Source organism: Silurus meridionalis, chromosome 4 (assembly GCF_014805685.1).
Source record: "Silurus meridionalis isolate SWU-2019-XX chromosome 4, ASM1480568v1, whole genome shotgun sequence".
NCBI lineage: Eukaryota > Metazoa > Chordata > Actinopteri > Siluriformes > Siluridae > Silurus > Silurus meridionalis.
The window spans coordinates 31,616,310-31,630,931 of NC_060887.1; the positions used below are offsets into that span (position 1 = coordinate 31,616,310).

Below are 14,622 nucleotides of genomic sequence, written 5' to 3' on the forward strand. Positions count from 1 at the left end.
TTTATATTAGCTAATTTCATCAACGAACTGATGTGATAATTATTGCCTATTTATAACACAAACACAAACACCTAAATCACCTAGCAAATGTGTTCAAAATTAACTGATTTTCTAATATATTAAAAAATAACTGATATATAGGTCAAGTTTATTTCTATAGCACTTTCACAGCTTTACAGAAATTAACAGTTAAGGTGAACGATGTGTATTTATCCCTGATGAGCAGCCTGGGCGTCTGTGGCAAAGAACAAAGATGTTACAAGGAAGAAACCTTAAGAAGAACCAGACTCAAAAGGGGAACCCATCCTCATTTGGGTGACATCAAGAGTGTGATTATAGTCTTTACACAATACACAACACTAATATATGTGCCATGTCTCACCTTATCCATTATGTCATATGTTGTATTTTTACATCTTAGAAAGCAACACATTAAATACAAATAATAAGAAGACCATGCAGCATTTGTTGCTGCTATTACACAGAGAACACTTGGGAACCCGAGCATATTTAGATGGCCACCCAAATTAGATGGTCCATTTGTCCTATTTCAGAAACCTCACACTTTGGTAATAAAAATTAAGGAAAAGGGGAGAGGAAAGGTGTGAGCAGAGCAGAGCAGCTGTAACAAACCAAACACTCCGAAAAGCTGATAAAACTTTTTGTTCCTTGTTTAAATATTCAGTGATTGTTTCATTTGTTTGCTCTGTGCAGTTGAAAGAAACTTTGACAAGTATATAAAAACACCCACACTCAGATCCAATCCTCATAATAATACATAAACCGCAACACGCTACTAACCCAACAATAAGGTTTACTTCAGAAGAGTGTGTAACCCTGCTGTGAATCTGCAAAACGATTCAAAGCTTCTGCATTGAGTTTCATTTAGCATTAAATGTATAAAGTGAAGTAGAACATTATAGTAATCCTGTCATGACCCAAAAACACTTAACAGCCAGGACGTAAGAACATGTACCTGTGCCATATATAATTTAGATTTATGTGGATCAAAGACATCCTTTTATCATTATATCCTGTCCAATAGTCCAGCCCACCCCCCACATTCACACAAACACACACACACACACACACACACACACACACACACACACACACACACAAACAAACACAAATTCTGCTTAACACTCAAATGGGCTAAAAGTTCAATACACAATGTTTCCGGGTAAAAGATTATTGATTTCTGCTGCGTATGGGTCACAAAGATTACTGAGTATCTGATTCAATCGCACTGTTGGGCTGCTTATATCAGAGTTATGCATACACACATTACGCTGGATTCACCTTCTAAAGCGGTTCATGTTCATAAATAATATTTTCAGCAAAATCTAAATAATCACATTCTTATTATCATGATATCATATCATTTATCTCAGAAGGAGGAAAAACAAATGTAATGTTTGAATTTGTTTTTGTGCCATGAATTGCTTTAAGAAATTGAAATACTGCTGATATGCTGATAGAGTTGAAAAAGATCGGTGCCAAAAAACACCACAAAACAAAAAACAGTGAGCCAAGTGGATGAGAGAGGTCAAAAGACAATGGCTAGACGATGCTGAGCTGACCATAGGCTTCCTGTAACTAAAAAAATCCCACACTGTTTACAATCATGCTGAGCAGGAATGCATCTACAATGAGCACAGACATGAATTTGTTTACTCTGATATGTATATATACACGTGCATACTTTATAACTTTATAACACAGAAACAATATTTGAATCAAATAAAAGAATATGACTATAACAAAAAATGAGGTTTTCTTAACATTCATTTGCACTAATAGTCACTACTATATAAATGAATATAACACTAAACTCTTACATAATCCAGAAGGGCAAACATTTTTCTTTCCCCCACACATCTACCCCAACTTAATATGTATCTAAGGAAATGTCTTTCAGATGCAGAAAGCCCCCGAAATGAACACAAAGGGAGAGTAAAGATGCAAACACTCTTGAAACCTTTAAAACAGAATAGAAAGAGAAATCCACATTATAATGCCATGCAGATGGAGTGTAAATAAGTATGCTTGTGCTACGACAAACTCGGACGTGTCTACAGGCAAACAAAGCAAAACACGGCAGCTACGTCTGAATGAAAAGCATAAAGCTCAGAAACTGGTGAGGAGTGTGTTGGGACAGAGTAAAAACACTCCTCTTCTGCTGAACACAACACATGTGGTTCACATTAACACTCGACGGGTAGAGGTGAGGCAGCTCTGGAAGAATTTCACTCCGTTACTCACCGCAACCATACACAAGCGTTTTACTGTTTTCAACATGGCTGCTGCAGAGGGTGCCTTTTTTTTTACAAGCTCACTGGGAAAACAACTCTTTCACTGTTAGTAAAAAAAAAAAAAAAAAAAAAGGAAAATGGGAAAAGAATGCACTTTGAAAGTTACTTGCGGAAGGATATTTTTAAAAAGTGGACTGTGGATTCATTCAAAGTCCCGAAACCACATTTTAGGCACTAAATTGCACTGATACTATTGGAATACTAATTTACTATAAACAAGGAGATACAATATGGATTTTTATATAATAATTGAGAATCTGGGGAAAACTAAAACAAACAAAATCAGCCTACTAACTTCTCTGACATAACCAAGTTTGAAATGGTCATTGTGAAAAAGGAAAATAGCAAATCACATATAATTAGCTACTAAATAGATAACATTAGCATTCTGGCTTAAACAGAGCACGATATCAGATCTGTAGACAAAATACTCACATTTACACAACTCTAAAGACTATTCATTGATTCCATTATGCTCGTTTTGAATTGCATAAAGTACAGAAAACACATTGTTAACCAATGAAATCACTACTTCAAAACCATCCATTAGTGTTCAGCTAGAAAGCTATTTAAGAGACATAAAAACATATCTACAACAGTCAACAGAGAAAATACACAAAAATTATATAAGTATGGACCAGTCTTTTCAACCACTGGCATTCTTCTGCTAGCAGGCTAGTCAAGACAAATGAGAGACCAGCCTCACTGTGTTAGCAAACTAGCTAGCTTAAAACATATTTTAGGATGTACATATGTAAACAGAAATCTGCCAAAATCATTTCTACTTGACGCCAGTTTGAGTTTGAAATGTAAAAATAGCTATATGATAATTCACGAGCAACATAAATTCGAGTTAACCATATACGAAAAAACTTTCATGTATCATTTACTTTGTATGTATGGGTGTGTATGTGTGTGAGTGTTCATCCATTGCTCAGAGCCCATTATACACCAAGGGCAGACAGCATGTCGGTCAGTAAGACCAGATTAGCCCAGGTCTCAATGGCATTACTGCAGAAGATCTAAGCTTTCTGACATTACGCTGATGCTATTCTTATCTGCTTAGCAAAAAAACTTGCTTGTGATGGCATTCCATTTTCATGTCATAATGAATGGCTAAGCTTTTATTCCAGTTCACAATATTGGAATATTATATTATTATATTATATCCTTATGCCGCAAATAGCAGAAATGTGTCCAAGAAAAAAGACCTTGAAAATGCTGCCTTTTGATATTGTTCAGTCAATCAAAAGAGCTTATTGCAGTACATATAAAAACAATTTGCAAAACAATGTAAAAAAAAAAAAGACAAAAAATTAAATGTAAATTTGCCCAAATATTTGTACAGTGACAAACTAAGCAATCTTCTCCCTCAACCAAGTTTTTTTTTTACCTTGAAACACAGTTCAATTCAGTTAACCTCACAGCCGAATACGACTAAACAAACATCAGTTAATTAAAACCGACCCTAACAAAACCTCACCAACTCCGGGTTCTGAATTAAGTACTTTAATGTCAGCTGTGCTTGTAAAACACCAGGAAGGCAACAATAAAAAAAAAAAAACCTGAAGTTTCGATGTGGTTTAGCAGCTGGAGAGAAGAAGGAATGCAATGGAAACTCTCCCCTGAGAACTTTGTTCATCTGTTTAGCTTTCCTTCAACATGTTTAAGATGTTGCGTGTATAAAAACGTGAATAGGGCAAAAATATGTCCAGGAGAGTGGAACCATTTTTAGTTATACAATCTGGTGTGTCTGGTGTTCATTCTATTTTAAAAGTTAACCATTTTATTTTCATAAAAAAAAAAAACACAATTTCTATTTAAACGTATTTTTATGTTTTTTATTCTTAATTTTATTTATATTTAGTAAAGACCCTAAATAAATTACACATGTAAAACAAACACACTTGTTCGGTTACCATTCGACTGTAGTGTTAATGTACACCTAGATTTTTGCCTAGTTGAATATGTTAATAAACAGTGTTTGAAAAGTGTGTTTTACTAGCAAGGAGCTGGATTTGAATAAAAAAATAAAAGGATGAAATTGGGCCCGACTTCCCTCGGAAATATACCCTTTTACAGTGATTAGAGTGCTGGGAGATTCCTCCTTACTCAGCAGTGCAGTCTATATCCAAATCTACAGTAATTAATTTGGACAGAGTTGTGGAGTAAGCAGAGAGGAGGGCCAAATACTCAGCTTGAAAATTTGCAGAGTAGAGCTGCACAGTATGGAAAGAAGGGGGAAAAAAGAAAAAAGTATGAACAGGAAATGGTGGGCTTTTTTTTACTGAAGGACTCTGAAATCAAGCCCGTCTTTACTGGAGAATGAAAAACCCACTGTCTTAGCAGCAACCTCCCTGACACAAGGACCAAGAAATGAAGAACCAGAACAGCAGCACAAACCCCACAAATCTTTCTGTCTGCACAGAGAGTCAACACAAGCATGACCTACCACCCACTTTAATCTGGGGACGTTTGGAATGACACCCAGGTCTAAGTAATAAATAAATAAATAAATAAAAAATGTTCTCGGAGACAAAATACTGCACTTCCTGTCTCTAACTCCCTCCAAGCTTCTGTTTCCATGCTGTCTTTCTTAATATCATTCTTATTAAATGCTCCAAAAGTCACATATTAGAAGGAGTTGGAGGTTAAAATATGTATGTATATAAGACAACTCTGAAAAATGTATGGTTTAGGGATGGTATTAAGAAAAAATCTTTTTTTGCACCATTATGGGTAAATTATGGGACTGTTGATCAGATCCTTCTTCTTCTCCTTGAAACTCTCTAACCAGCCCATCTGGAATTCAAATGTATGTGATTGTAAATGCCACTGATGTCACATTTTAAATGAGGCTCTTGATTTGATGCGCACTGAGCTGCTACAAGATTGACTGAAATACTGTGCAGGGGTACTGGTGTTCCAAAAAAAAAAAAGTGTCCAGGTCAAAAATAAATTATTTGTATGCATCTCATTACAAAAGAATTATATAATTTGGATATATATTATGTACACTGTATATACATAAATGCATTTTTCAAAACCTGATATTTTTCCATATTCAGTAGAGCTTTATTTTTCCTAAATCTTCCTCCTATAAAACACCAAATAGTTGCAACTTGTTAAAAACATGGATTTAACCTAGCACTAAGATGACTTTAATTTAAGTGATCAGTCATTTAGGCAGCCTTAGATTGGATTAGATTAGATTAAACTTTATTGTCATTGTACATGTACAAGTACAAGGAAATGAAATGCAGTTTAGGTCTAACCAGAAGTGCAATAGCAGCAAGTGCAGAATATACAGTGTTTACATAAGTTACATAAATTAAATTGTATTATAGCAGTAATTTACAGATGTGTATGTACTATGAACATAATATACAGATGGCTATTACTATAAACAGAACTTTACAGAAGGATATGTACTATGAACATAATATATGGCTATTACTATAAACAGAAATCAGGTGGATATATATATACAATGGAAAGTTAGGCAATGAGCATAGTTTTTTGTGTAAACAGTCCATTAACGAAGTGTGAGGCAGTGTATGAAGGGCAGTAGGATCAGCGAGGGGCAGTTTTCAATAAAGAGACAGCTCTAGGAAAAAAGCAATATGATATGTGCATCATAATAAAAATAACATCATGGACGCTCTGGTTTATGCTTTACAGATCCCTCTTTAAGAAGCTCCAGCTCAGATTCTCCACATCTGTGTGCATGCTCTAAAAAACAGGGTGGTATGTCGAGTGAATGGTTCAATCTAAGCCCTGACCTAGGCAAGGGGTCACTGGGACAGGAATAAACACTGTTTCCGAACAGCTGCCTGAAAGCCATTGTAAATACTTTATGTAGTGCTAAGCAGCAGAGACAAGAGGCTCATGGCCTTAAATAAAACTACAGACAGAAATGTGAACTGGTTACATGGATTATAATTGCATGTGATGTTCCCAAGTGTACCTAAAAGCATAGTAAGGGACAGCTATGTCTTTCGTCAATGACTATTAGTCTATACAATTGCTGTCCTACTGCTGTAGATTACAAAGAAGCTCCAAGCTCATAAGCAGCTCAGTGTACTTACAGTGAAATGTGTTTTATCTTTAAACACAGCCATGTATTCAGACAGCCTACTGTTTAATTTCACTCTGTTTTGAGAGTGTCAGATATATAAAGCGGGTTGACCCACAACGCTCAAATTTATCAGCTCACTATGGATATGATAAAGTGGGTGGTTAATGTGAATGAATAATTGAAAGATTAAAACTCACTTTAACAGTAAACACCATCTAAAAGCATGTAAAAACTATTTGTGGATTAATTCATTCAAATTGTTAGCTAATTTTATCCATTGCTAAGAACTGATGGTGTAAGCGTGATTGCGTAAAGTCAGCTCACAAACTGCTGAGCCCACTTTTTTCCACCAGTTCCGAGATGAGAGCTGCTCACATGCTGGCTAACAGCCCATGCTTTTGTCTTTAAAAGGTACACAGTAGAGTGCTGATCTAAAATAATGCAGCCCTTTCCTTTCAGCCAAAAACCCCTCTACCTCCATCGAACCATTTGGATTGGTGATACTGCAGAACTACAAAGAAAACAAGAAGACCTGATTAAGAAATGTTTGTGATCAGCGTCTTGGCCTGAATAAATCTGATATGTGAATGTTGCTGAAGCGGTGTTCAAGATTTACAGTCTGGAAAAGGAAAGACACAGCCACACACCCATCTGTCCCTAGTTCCCTGATTTATACTGCTGAAGACAGGAGAGGACATGGAAAAAGATATCCAGCACTCTTTGAGGGGAAATTTAGCATGGCATGAAAACGGAGCAAAAAAGCGGACGATGAAATGGCAGCCACATTGCATCTGTCTTCACGTGCTGTAAATAATGCGTTGTGAAATGATTTATTTAGAAGGAGTAATTTAAACTGTGAGGTGGGGTCTCTAACACAGAAATACATACATGAACTAACCTGTACGAAGGCAGGAAATTTAATGTTTGTCAAATAGCCTTTATCAAAGAGTGAATTAAATTAAATCTATAAAATTCAATTTGATTGTTAGATGTTCAAACTGTAGGGTGGATTTTGACCAAACAGTGTTTTAAGGGTTTTTTTTCACACTGAAATGTTAATCTGCATCATAACAATTGCAACTCTAAATACAACCCTAAATGCATATTATAATGTTTTTATTAAATTTTACACAATACAATTGACTCACTGGAAAGTCTTTTTTATTTAACCATAATAAATATCAAATAAGTACAGTTCGTAATTGTTCGTTTAAACAAGTGGTTAACGTTTTATGGAGATTTGTCCCATCCACCCTTCTCCCCCATGGCCATGAGGATCTCATTAAAGACACCCTTCAGCCAAACTGTGTTTAGACGAAAGTCACAAAGCTGATGATAATGACTCTCAGATGTCTTGGTCTTGAAGACAGAGATGAACTTTAGGTTTTCATTATCACAGCGCAGCATATTTTATACCGTTATTTAACTAGCAAACAAGGCTAGTTCGAGTGCAGTGAACATTTAGAAACAACAAAGTCTCTATTATGCATTACATTGAGTCCTTGATATGCATGGTATTTGGGGGAGAGCAGCATTTCAAATGTGAGAGTGGACAACAGAGCACTGACCACATGCCGGAACAACACAAACCTAGTTCAAGCTAATTTTGTTTGTGATGTGCTTCTGGTCTGCGTGGACACAAGCCACATTGTGACTGACACAGTTACTGGCCTTTTCGATATTTGTGTAGAATGCTGAAATTTCTTCGCCCACAGGAATGTCTCTAAAGCCGCAGTTCTTGTGAGAAAAAGCAGTGAAGAGGAAATCTGTGATAACACTGACCCTGACCTACGGGTTATCCATTTTCATTAATAACGACATGTTCACCAGTTACACAGAAAAGGGAATCTCATCCAAGCATTGTTCGAAACACTTCTAGATATCATAGCATTTGGTATAGTTGCTAAAGAATGTTTGCAAAATCTATTTTTATGGTATCTGTAGAGATTAAAAAAATGGACAAGAGAGATGAAAAACAAAGTGAGATTTTGACAATATTCATATTTTAAGCTTTGGTTAAAACCAGTCCATTAGCTAGCAACAATTAGAACATATATTAAAAAACAAACAAACAATATAAAAACACTAACCAAAACACCAAAATTACGAAAATATCACAACCCTCAAGTGTTTTTCAGGACATGTGGTGATCAAAGATACACAAAATAATCAGAACTAATTAGGTTTGTTGTAAATAGCAAAACAAAAAGCAACAGGAATTTGTCATCTTAATATCATAAGAAAGTCCATCATATTTCAAGGCAGAAAAACAAACCAATGCCACAAAAATGCAAAAATTCAAACTTGAAGTATTTTGCAGCCTGGGTTAGCTGACTCGAAAGGTTTGAAAAGTTTTTAAAGTAGAAACAGAAATACTATAGAATGATTATAGCTATTTCAGAAATATTTGAACTATTGTATATCAAGCAAAAGGAAAATATGCATGTCCTCAAATCAGTGTGTTCTTGTTCTTTTTTACTGCAGAGAATTGTGGTCAATGAACCCTGGTACTACAACTTCTATAAACAACTGCACTGAATTTGTCAAAAAGCTGACCTCAAAAAGTTATATATTTGACAACATGGGTCTATATTTAGACTCCCGAGTGGTGCAAAAGTCCACACCCAATAATCAAACCATTGCGAGACGTGTGGCCAGTCAGATGTGGTCCTGCTGACTGGGCAGGAAGAGTCTATAGTACATCCTGTTGTTAATCAGAGTATGCTGCACACTCCATAGTAAAAATAATTCTATAGGTTCTGTTCTCTATTTTATATATATATATATATATATATATATATATATATATATATATATATATATATAAAAACAGAATATATGAACATGCTGAAATCTTTGTCTATTTTAAACAAAATCTACAACAATATTCAGATTTTTTGAAAAAGGGGTTTTTTTCATACTAATTAATACCTCGACTAAGTAATATCTCGGTACACGTTGGCTGTGCAACCCTTCAAAATCGGTACAAGTCCCATTATTAAAACTTAAAAATGATCCGACATTTATCGCATATTTAGAACTCGACACCGACTCTCGCGATGAAAACTCATGACTGCTTCAGTCTCGCGGTAAACCAGATGCATGAATAGTCTCATGTAAGCTCGCAAACAGTGCCATATAGCGTTCTCTTTTATGCTGTTTGTACATTTTGGTTAAAAATGCCGCCCAAGAAGCCTGTAAAAAGAGAAATAAGGCTAAAAGAGAATTAGGCAGAATCATAGGCAAGTATGAAGGTGGTATAAATGCGACTCAAAATCGTTGCCGATTACAAAATTCCAAGAACGATGATCTCGACAATGATGAAAAATAAAAAAGCAGCGAGTATTGCAAAAGTGTGTGACTAAACAACAGTCACAGAAAATTGGAAGAAGTGGAAAAACTTGTACATCTGGATTAAAGAGAAACAATTAGCTGGTGACAGCATTTTTGAGGCAATAATCTTTACTTATCAAGTTTGAATCCAGAAACTGTGTAGAAGTCTACAACCATTATATATAATAGGGAATTTTTGTGGCTATCATATTAGGGCTGAAACGATTCCTTGAGTAACTTAAGTAATTCAAATACAAAAAAGCTTTGAGGCAAATTATTTGCACGTTTCCAAAAGCTCAGGGTGTTTCCCCCCATTATTACTGATTCACCACCCACTAATCTCTGGACGCCAATGAAGTCTCATTTATGAACATGGCGTCCACACAAAGCAGGGCTAGAAACGTGTGTAGACTGTAGGGTTCAGAGTTTACATACAGGTAAGCACTTTCTCCCGTACACACGTTTTCAGCTTTGTTTTGTGCATATGGCATGTTTATAAACGAGACCCCTGGACAGGTTGCACAGAAGATGCCGAATGAAAAATGGAGGAAAATAGCGAGGGGGAAATAAAATTGTCACATTTTGAAATAAATATTCATAAGACTTAAAGAACCTTCCAGAAAATGCCCTGAGCTTTGTTTCAAACACAAGCAATCCAGTGGTCTTCTTTAAAACCAATAACACCTGTAGCTTTTAACACCAAGCTACTAACAAAGGATAAACACAAGCAGATTTGTACACACAAACACACACACACACTCAACAAATAACACTTGTGTGCAAGCAGATGTCACCCTGAGAATATCAAGTGCTTCTGTGCAGCAGCTGAAGTCTCATTCAGTGGGTAATCTAGACTCACACAAAAATACACATACAGAAATACGCCACACAAATGCTTTCCTGCAATTAAGTTTATCTCGGAAGAGCTACACCCACTCTCTTAATTCAAAGATATGGATCTGCACTAACCCTGCCCCCCACCTTCTTCATACCTCCCACCACCACCACCTCAATACATAATGTCACTGCCAGATAAAAGCAAAGTCCATCAGCTGCTCTGAAGGACACTGAAGACATCCAGACATCCTTCTCAAAGCTGAAACGGTGCTCTGTCACTGCTTGTTTCCTGATCTGAGCTCCAGTCACTGAATCACCACCCCCTCCTCTGCATCCTTGGATTGATGCCATTTAGGATGCGATAGAGCTTTGGAACTGACTGGAAGTATATTCTTTTTAAGTCAGTGTTGTTTTATTTTTGCTTGTGTGCTTTTAAAGACACCGTGGCTGAGTCTAAAGAAGCATAGTTTCAAACAAAAAAAAGAGCTTTTTAATTGTACATTAGAGCACAGTGAAATACCTTCTTTGCATATCCTTGTGGTATTAGGAAGAAAGGGTTTAGAGCTCACATCGCCATGATGCAGGACCCCTCTAGTAAAGAGGGTTATGGGCCTTGCTCAAGGGCAATACTGGGCCTTGAACCCCCGACCTGCCGATCAGTAACCCAGAGCCATAACCACTGAGCTGCCAATTCCAATCGGTATACTTTCAATATGAGACATGTAACGGTTTACACATGTAACATAAAAAGAAATATAACATAACAGCATGTCACCAGGATTTCTTTAACGCAATAAACCTATTAAGTAGCTATTTAAATAGTTAAAGTTAGTGTTTGCCATATATTTTTGTAGTTTGTCTTCCGTTTAAATTTTCAGTCTGTCTTCAGAAACATGAGCATTTACATACTTTTTTAAATCAGAAATTGTAGTTTGGTTTAGTTTCCAGACATTGTTCAAGCTACAGAAGATAGGTAACAAATATCTAAACCACATTGACTTACAACATTTAGCTGTTACAATGATAAAAAAGGAAGTACTTGTTCAGAATTCATCAAAAACTCCTGACAAAGTTCCACTCTTTTAGGAGACCTTTTCCAATCATCAACCGGAGAAGCTTCCAAGTTGGACAAGTAAAAAAAAAAAAAAAAAAAAGAAACACTGTCCAAAAAACGTCTAATTTTCACCTGCAGAAACACACCATTTGACATAAGACATGTTAAAAGCTGTCCAGTGACAGTTAATCTTTGCCTCTTTTTAAACCATTAAAACAAAGAGCACTTAAATGTGCCACAGAAGCCCACAGAAGCTTTGTATGACTGGATCTTTATCAGATCTGTGTCTGGGGCTTCAAAGGAGATTTTCCACACAGATTGCATTGTTCATGGAAAACAATTTGGGCTTGATAAATGAGCAATGTGATATTAAATTGAGATATTTGATCAAAATAAATATTGACTTTCACGAATAGGATTAATGAAAAATGTTTTACATTTATTAAAGGAGCATTTTATTAATGCCTTTTATTCAACAGAGGAGGCCAGGCTAGCTTATATTATAATGACAGGAACATCTGAGATGATAACTATAACCACCTAAATGAATCATTGCAGGAGATCTAGACTAGAGGCAAATGTTTTGGTTGCCTGGAAATCTGACTAGTCTAGGCCAAATATAACATAAAATTACATGATGGACTGAACGGCTAGTTAAACAAACACAAAAAGAAATATTTGAACCCCCTTATCTACGAGGGATAGGTTTCATACCTCCCAGTGGACGCCTGAAATCAGACAGTAGCAACTAGAAATTGGATAAAATACCAATATTTGATCGGTACTTCTGTCTTTACAGAAATCAACTTTGTAATTTCTGCCAGCATTTGAGTGATCGTGACTCCTGAGATATGAATTTGTTTGAAGTGCATGGTACATTTTAGGTCCAAGGCTACCGACCAGCTCAAATTCACTGATTAGCACGTATGAACGTGGTGTGACTAAACCAAAGCTCTAGAGGCCTGGTAATGATCAGCATCAACTCAACATACTGATAATAGGTGTTTATTTCTGACAGACACACCACTTAATTTATATATCTATCGCTTTCACTGTATGTTATGAGGCAATGCTAGTGCAATATCTGGTGTCCACATTTCAGATTTGACTCAGTCGAATGGTATTGTTTCAGTTATGCAGTGAATTATCAGGTGATCAAACATTTGTGTTGTGTTTGTTTTGGAGCCTAGTTCCTTGTCAGATTTGCTCCCTGCACACAAACCTGTGCGCCATTGCCATTTAAGAGGCTATTACACCATGCAACACCGTATAACACTCTATGTGTGCTCCATCCGTTATTTATTGTGGAACACCTTCAACTTAGCTGGCTTAATAAGCTTCACAACAGACACACACACACAGACAAAACCATACAACCACATACACACACGAATAGAGGTGTGACGGAAAACAAAAAAAATGAAAAAGTAATTAATTTTCAGTGTAAGAGTTAGTTATTCAGGACACCACTAATGCAAATAAAATGTCACGTATATCTTATTAGCATAAACAATAACTTTCACTTATTTCTGTTTACAATGACATTTTATACTGATTTTGAATTACCGAGGTTTGAATGAAACTGATTTCATTCGTGAGCAACCAAACAGTCCAATAGGTTAAGGGTTTAATCACTCATACATATAATAGTTTGTGATTGCATGGTTTTTTTTTAACCCAAGTGTAACTAAATTGAAATTACAGACCCCAGTCTAAAAACCTCTCATCTAGCTCACCTACTTTTAGAGGAACACACTGGGAAGAAGAAACTACTGGACTTTTTTTTCCTTAAAAGAGAGAACACTTAGACACCCCCTTTTTACTACATGTGTCCAGACCACAGTATTCATGCCCCCATCTCGGCTGATTACTAATGTATCTAAATGTAACACCCTTACTCACTGACACACACTCACACTCACCCTAGTATTAGCAGCTTATATTTGAAAGTGACCTAGAATATACTGCTTATTACTTTAAACAAACGTAAATATTTTCCCTCCTTTAGTTATTTTAATTAAAAAGCTGAAACAAAAAAAAAGATTTCCTGGTAAGGGCCATCCAAATGTCCCCCCAAAGTCAAACATGTCAGATGTTTTTTTATATTTATAGGACATTTGGTCCCCATGAAGCTTTTAACTAAAACACACACACACACACACACAACACACACACACACACAAACACACACACACACACACACACACACACACACACACACGTATTAGTAGCCAATATTTGAAAGGACCTACAATATACTGCTTATTTATTGAAACAGAAGTAAATATGTTCCCCCTTTAGTTATTTTATATTAAAAGCTGAAACAATTTACTTGTATGGACCAGCCAAATGTCCCCCTAAAGTCAAACCAGTCAGATATTTTTAACCTTAAAGGACATTCGGTCCCCATTAAGCTTCTAACACACACACACACACGGTAAAGGAACAGCTCTCTTGATGATGGACAACATAAAGCCAAATTAAACTACAGAAAATTACAACATGGAAACAAAATAAAAGTAAAATAAAAGCAGAGGGAAAAGCGGTTCACCATTTGTTCTTCACTCCCGAGGCCTCATACGCGTTTCTTTTCCGTTTATCCAGACTGGAAATAAAGCTCGAGATGAAATCCCTCCGCGGAACCGAGCCGAGCCGAGCCGAGTAGAACCGATCCGAGCCGAACTGACCTAAGCTTGATCACCGCTTCCAATCAGTAATCACACAACAGCCCGATTATTCCTCTCATCTCATTTTAACACTCCTACTGACTTACCACCGCTAACACTCAACCACCGGTCCTCATAAATGTGTGTGTCTGTGTGTGCGGCTTCAGAGAGCGAGAGAGAGAGAGCGAGAGAGAGAGAGAGAGCGAGAGAGAGAGCGAGGGAGAGAGTCACACTGAGTCATCCACACCGAGAAAAGAGAATCGAAGGAGTCAGAATGGCGCCCCCTACTGGATTTACAATGGGGTCCAAAAGTCTGAGACCACATTGATGATTTGTTTG

General features: G+C 36.5%; 1 protein-coding gene across 2 annotated transcripts in view; it reads right to left on the reverse strand.

Annotated features, from left to right (window-relative positions):
- itgb1a (integrin, beta 1a) overlaps positions 1–14,472 on the reverse strand; it is a 35,493-nt gene extending 21,021 nt beyond the window's left edge. Inside the window, exon 1 of one of the 2 annotated variants that reach the window (XM_046847294.1) lies at positions 14,169–14,472. In XM_046847294.1, the coding sequence (XP_046703250.1) occupies positions 14,169–14,171 (3 nt within the window). In that variant the 5' untranslated portion in view covers positions 14,172–14,472. The remainder of the gene's footprint in view (positions 1–14,168) is intronic. The other variant, XM_046847295.1, reaches the window with a different exon arrangement.
- Between the last annotated feature and the right edge of the window lie 150 nt (positions 14,473–14,622).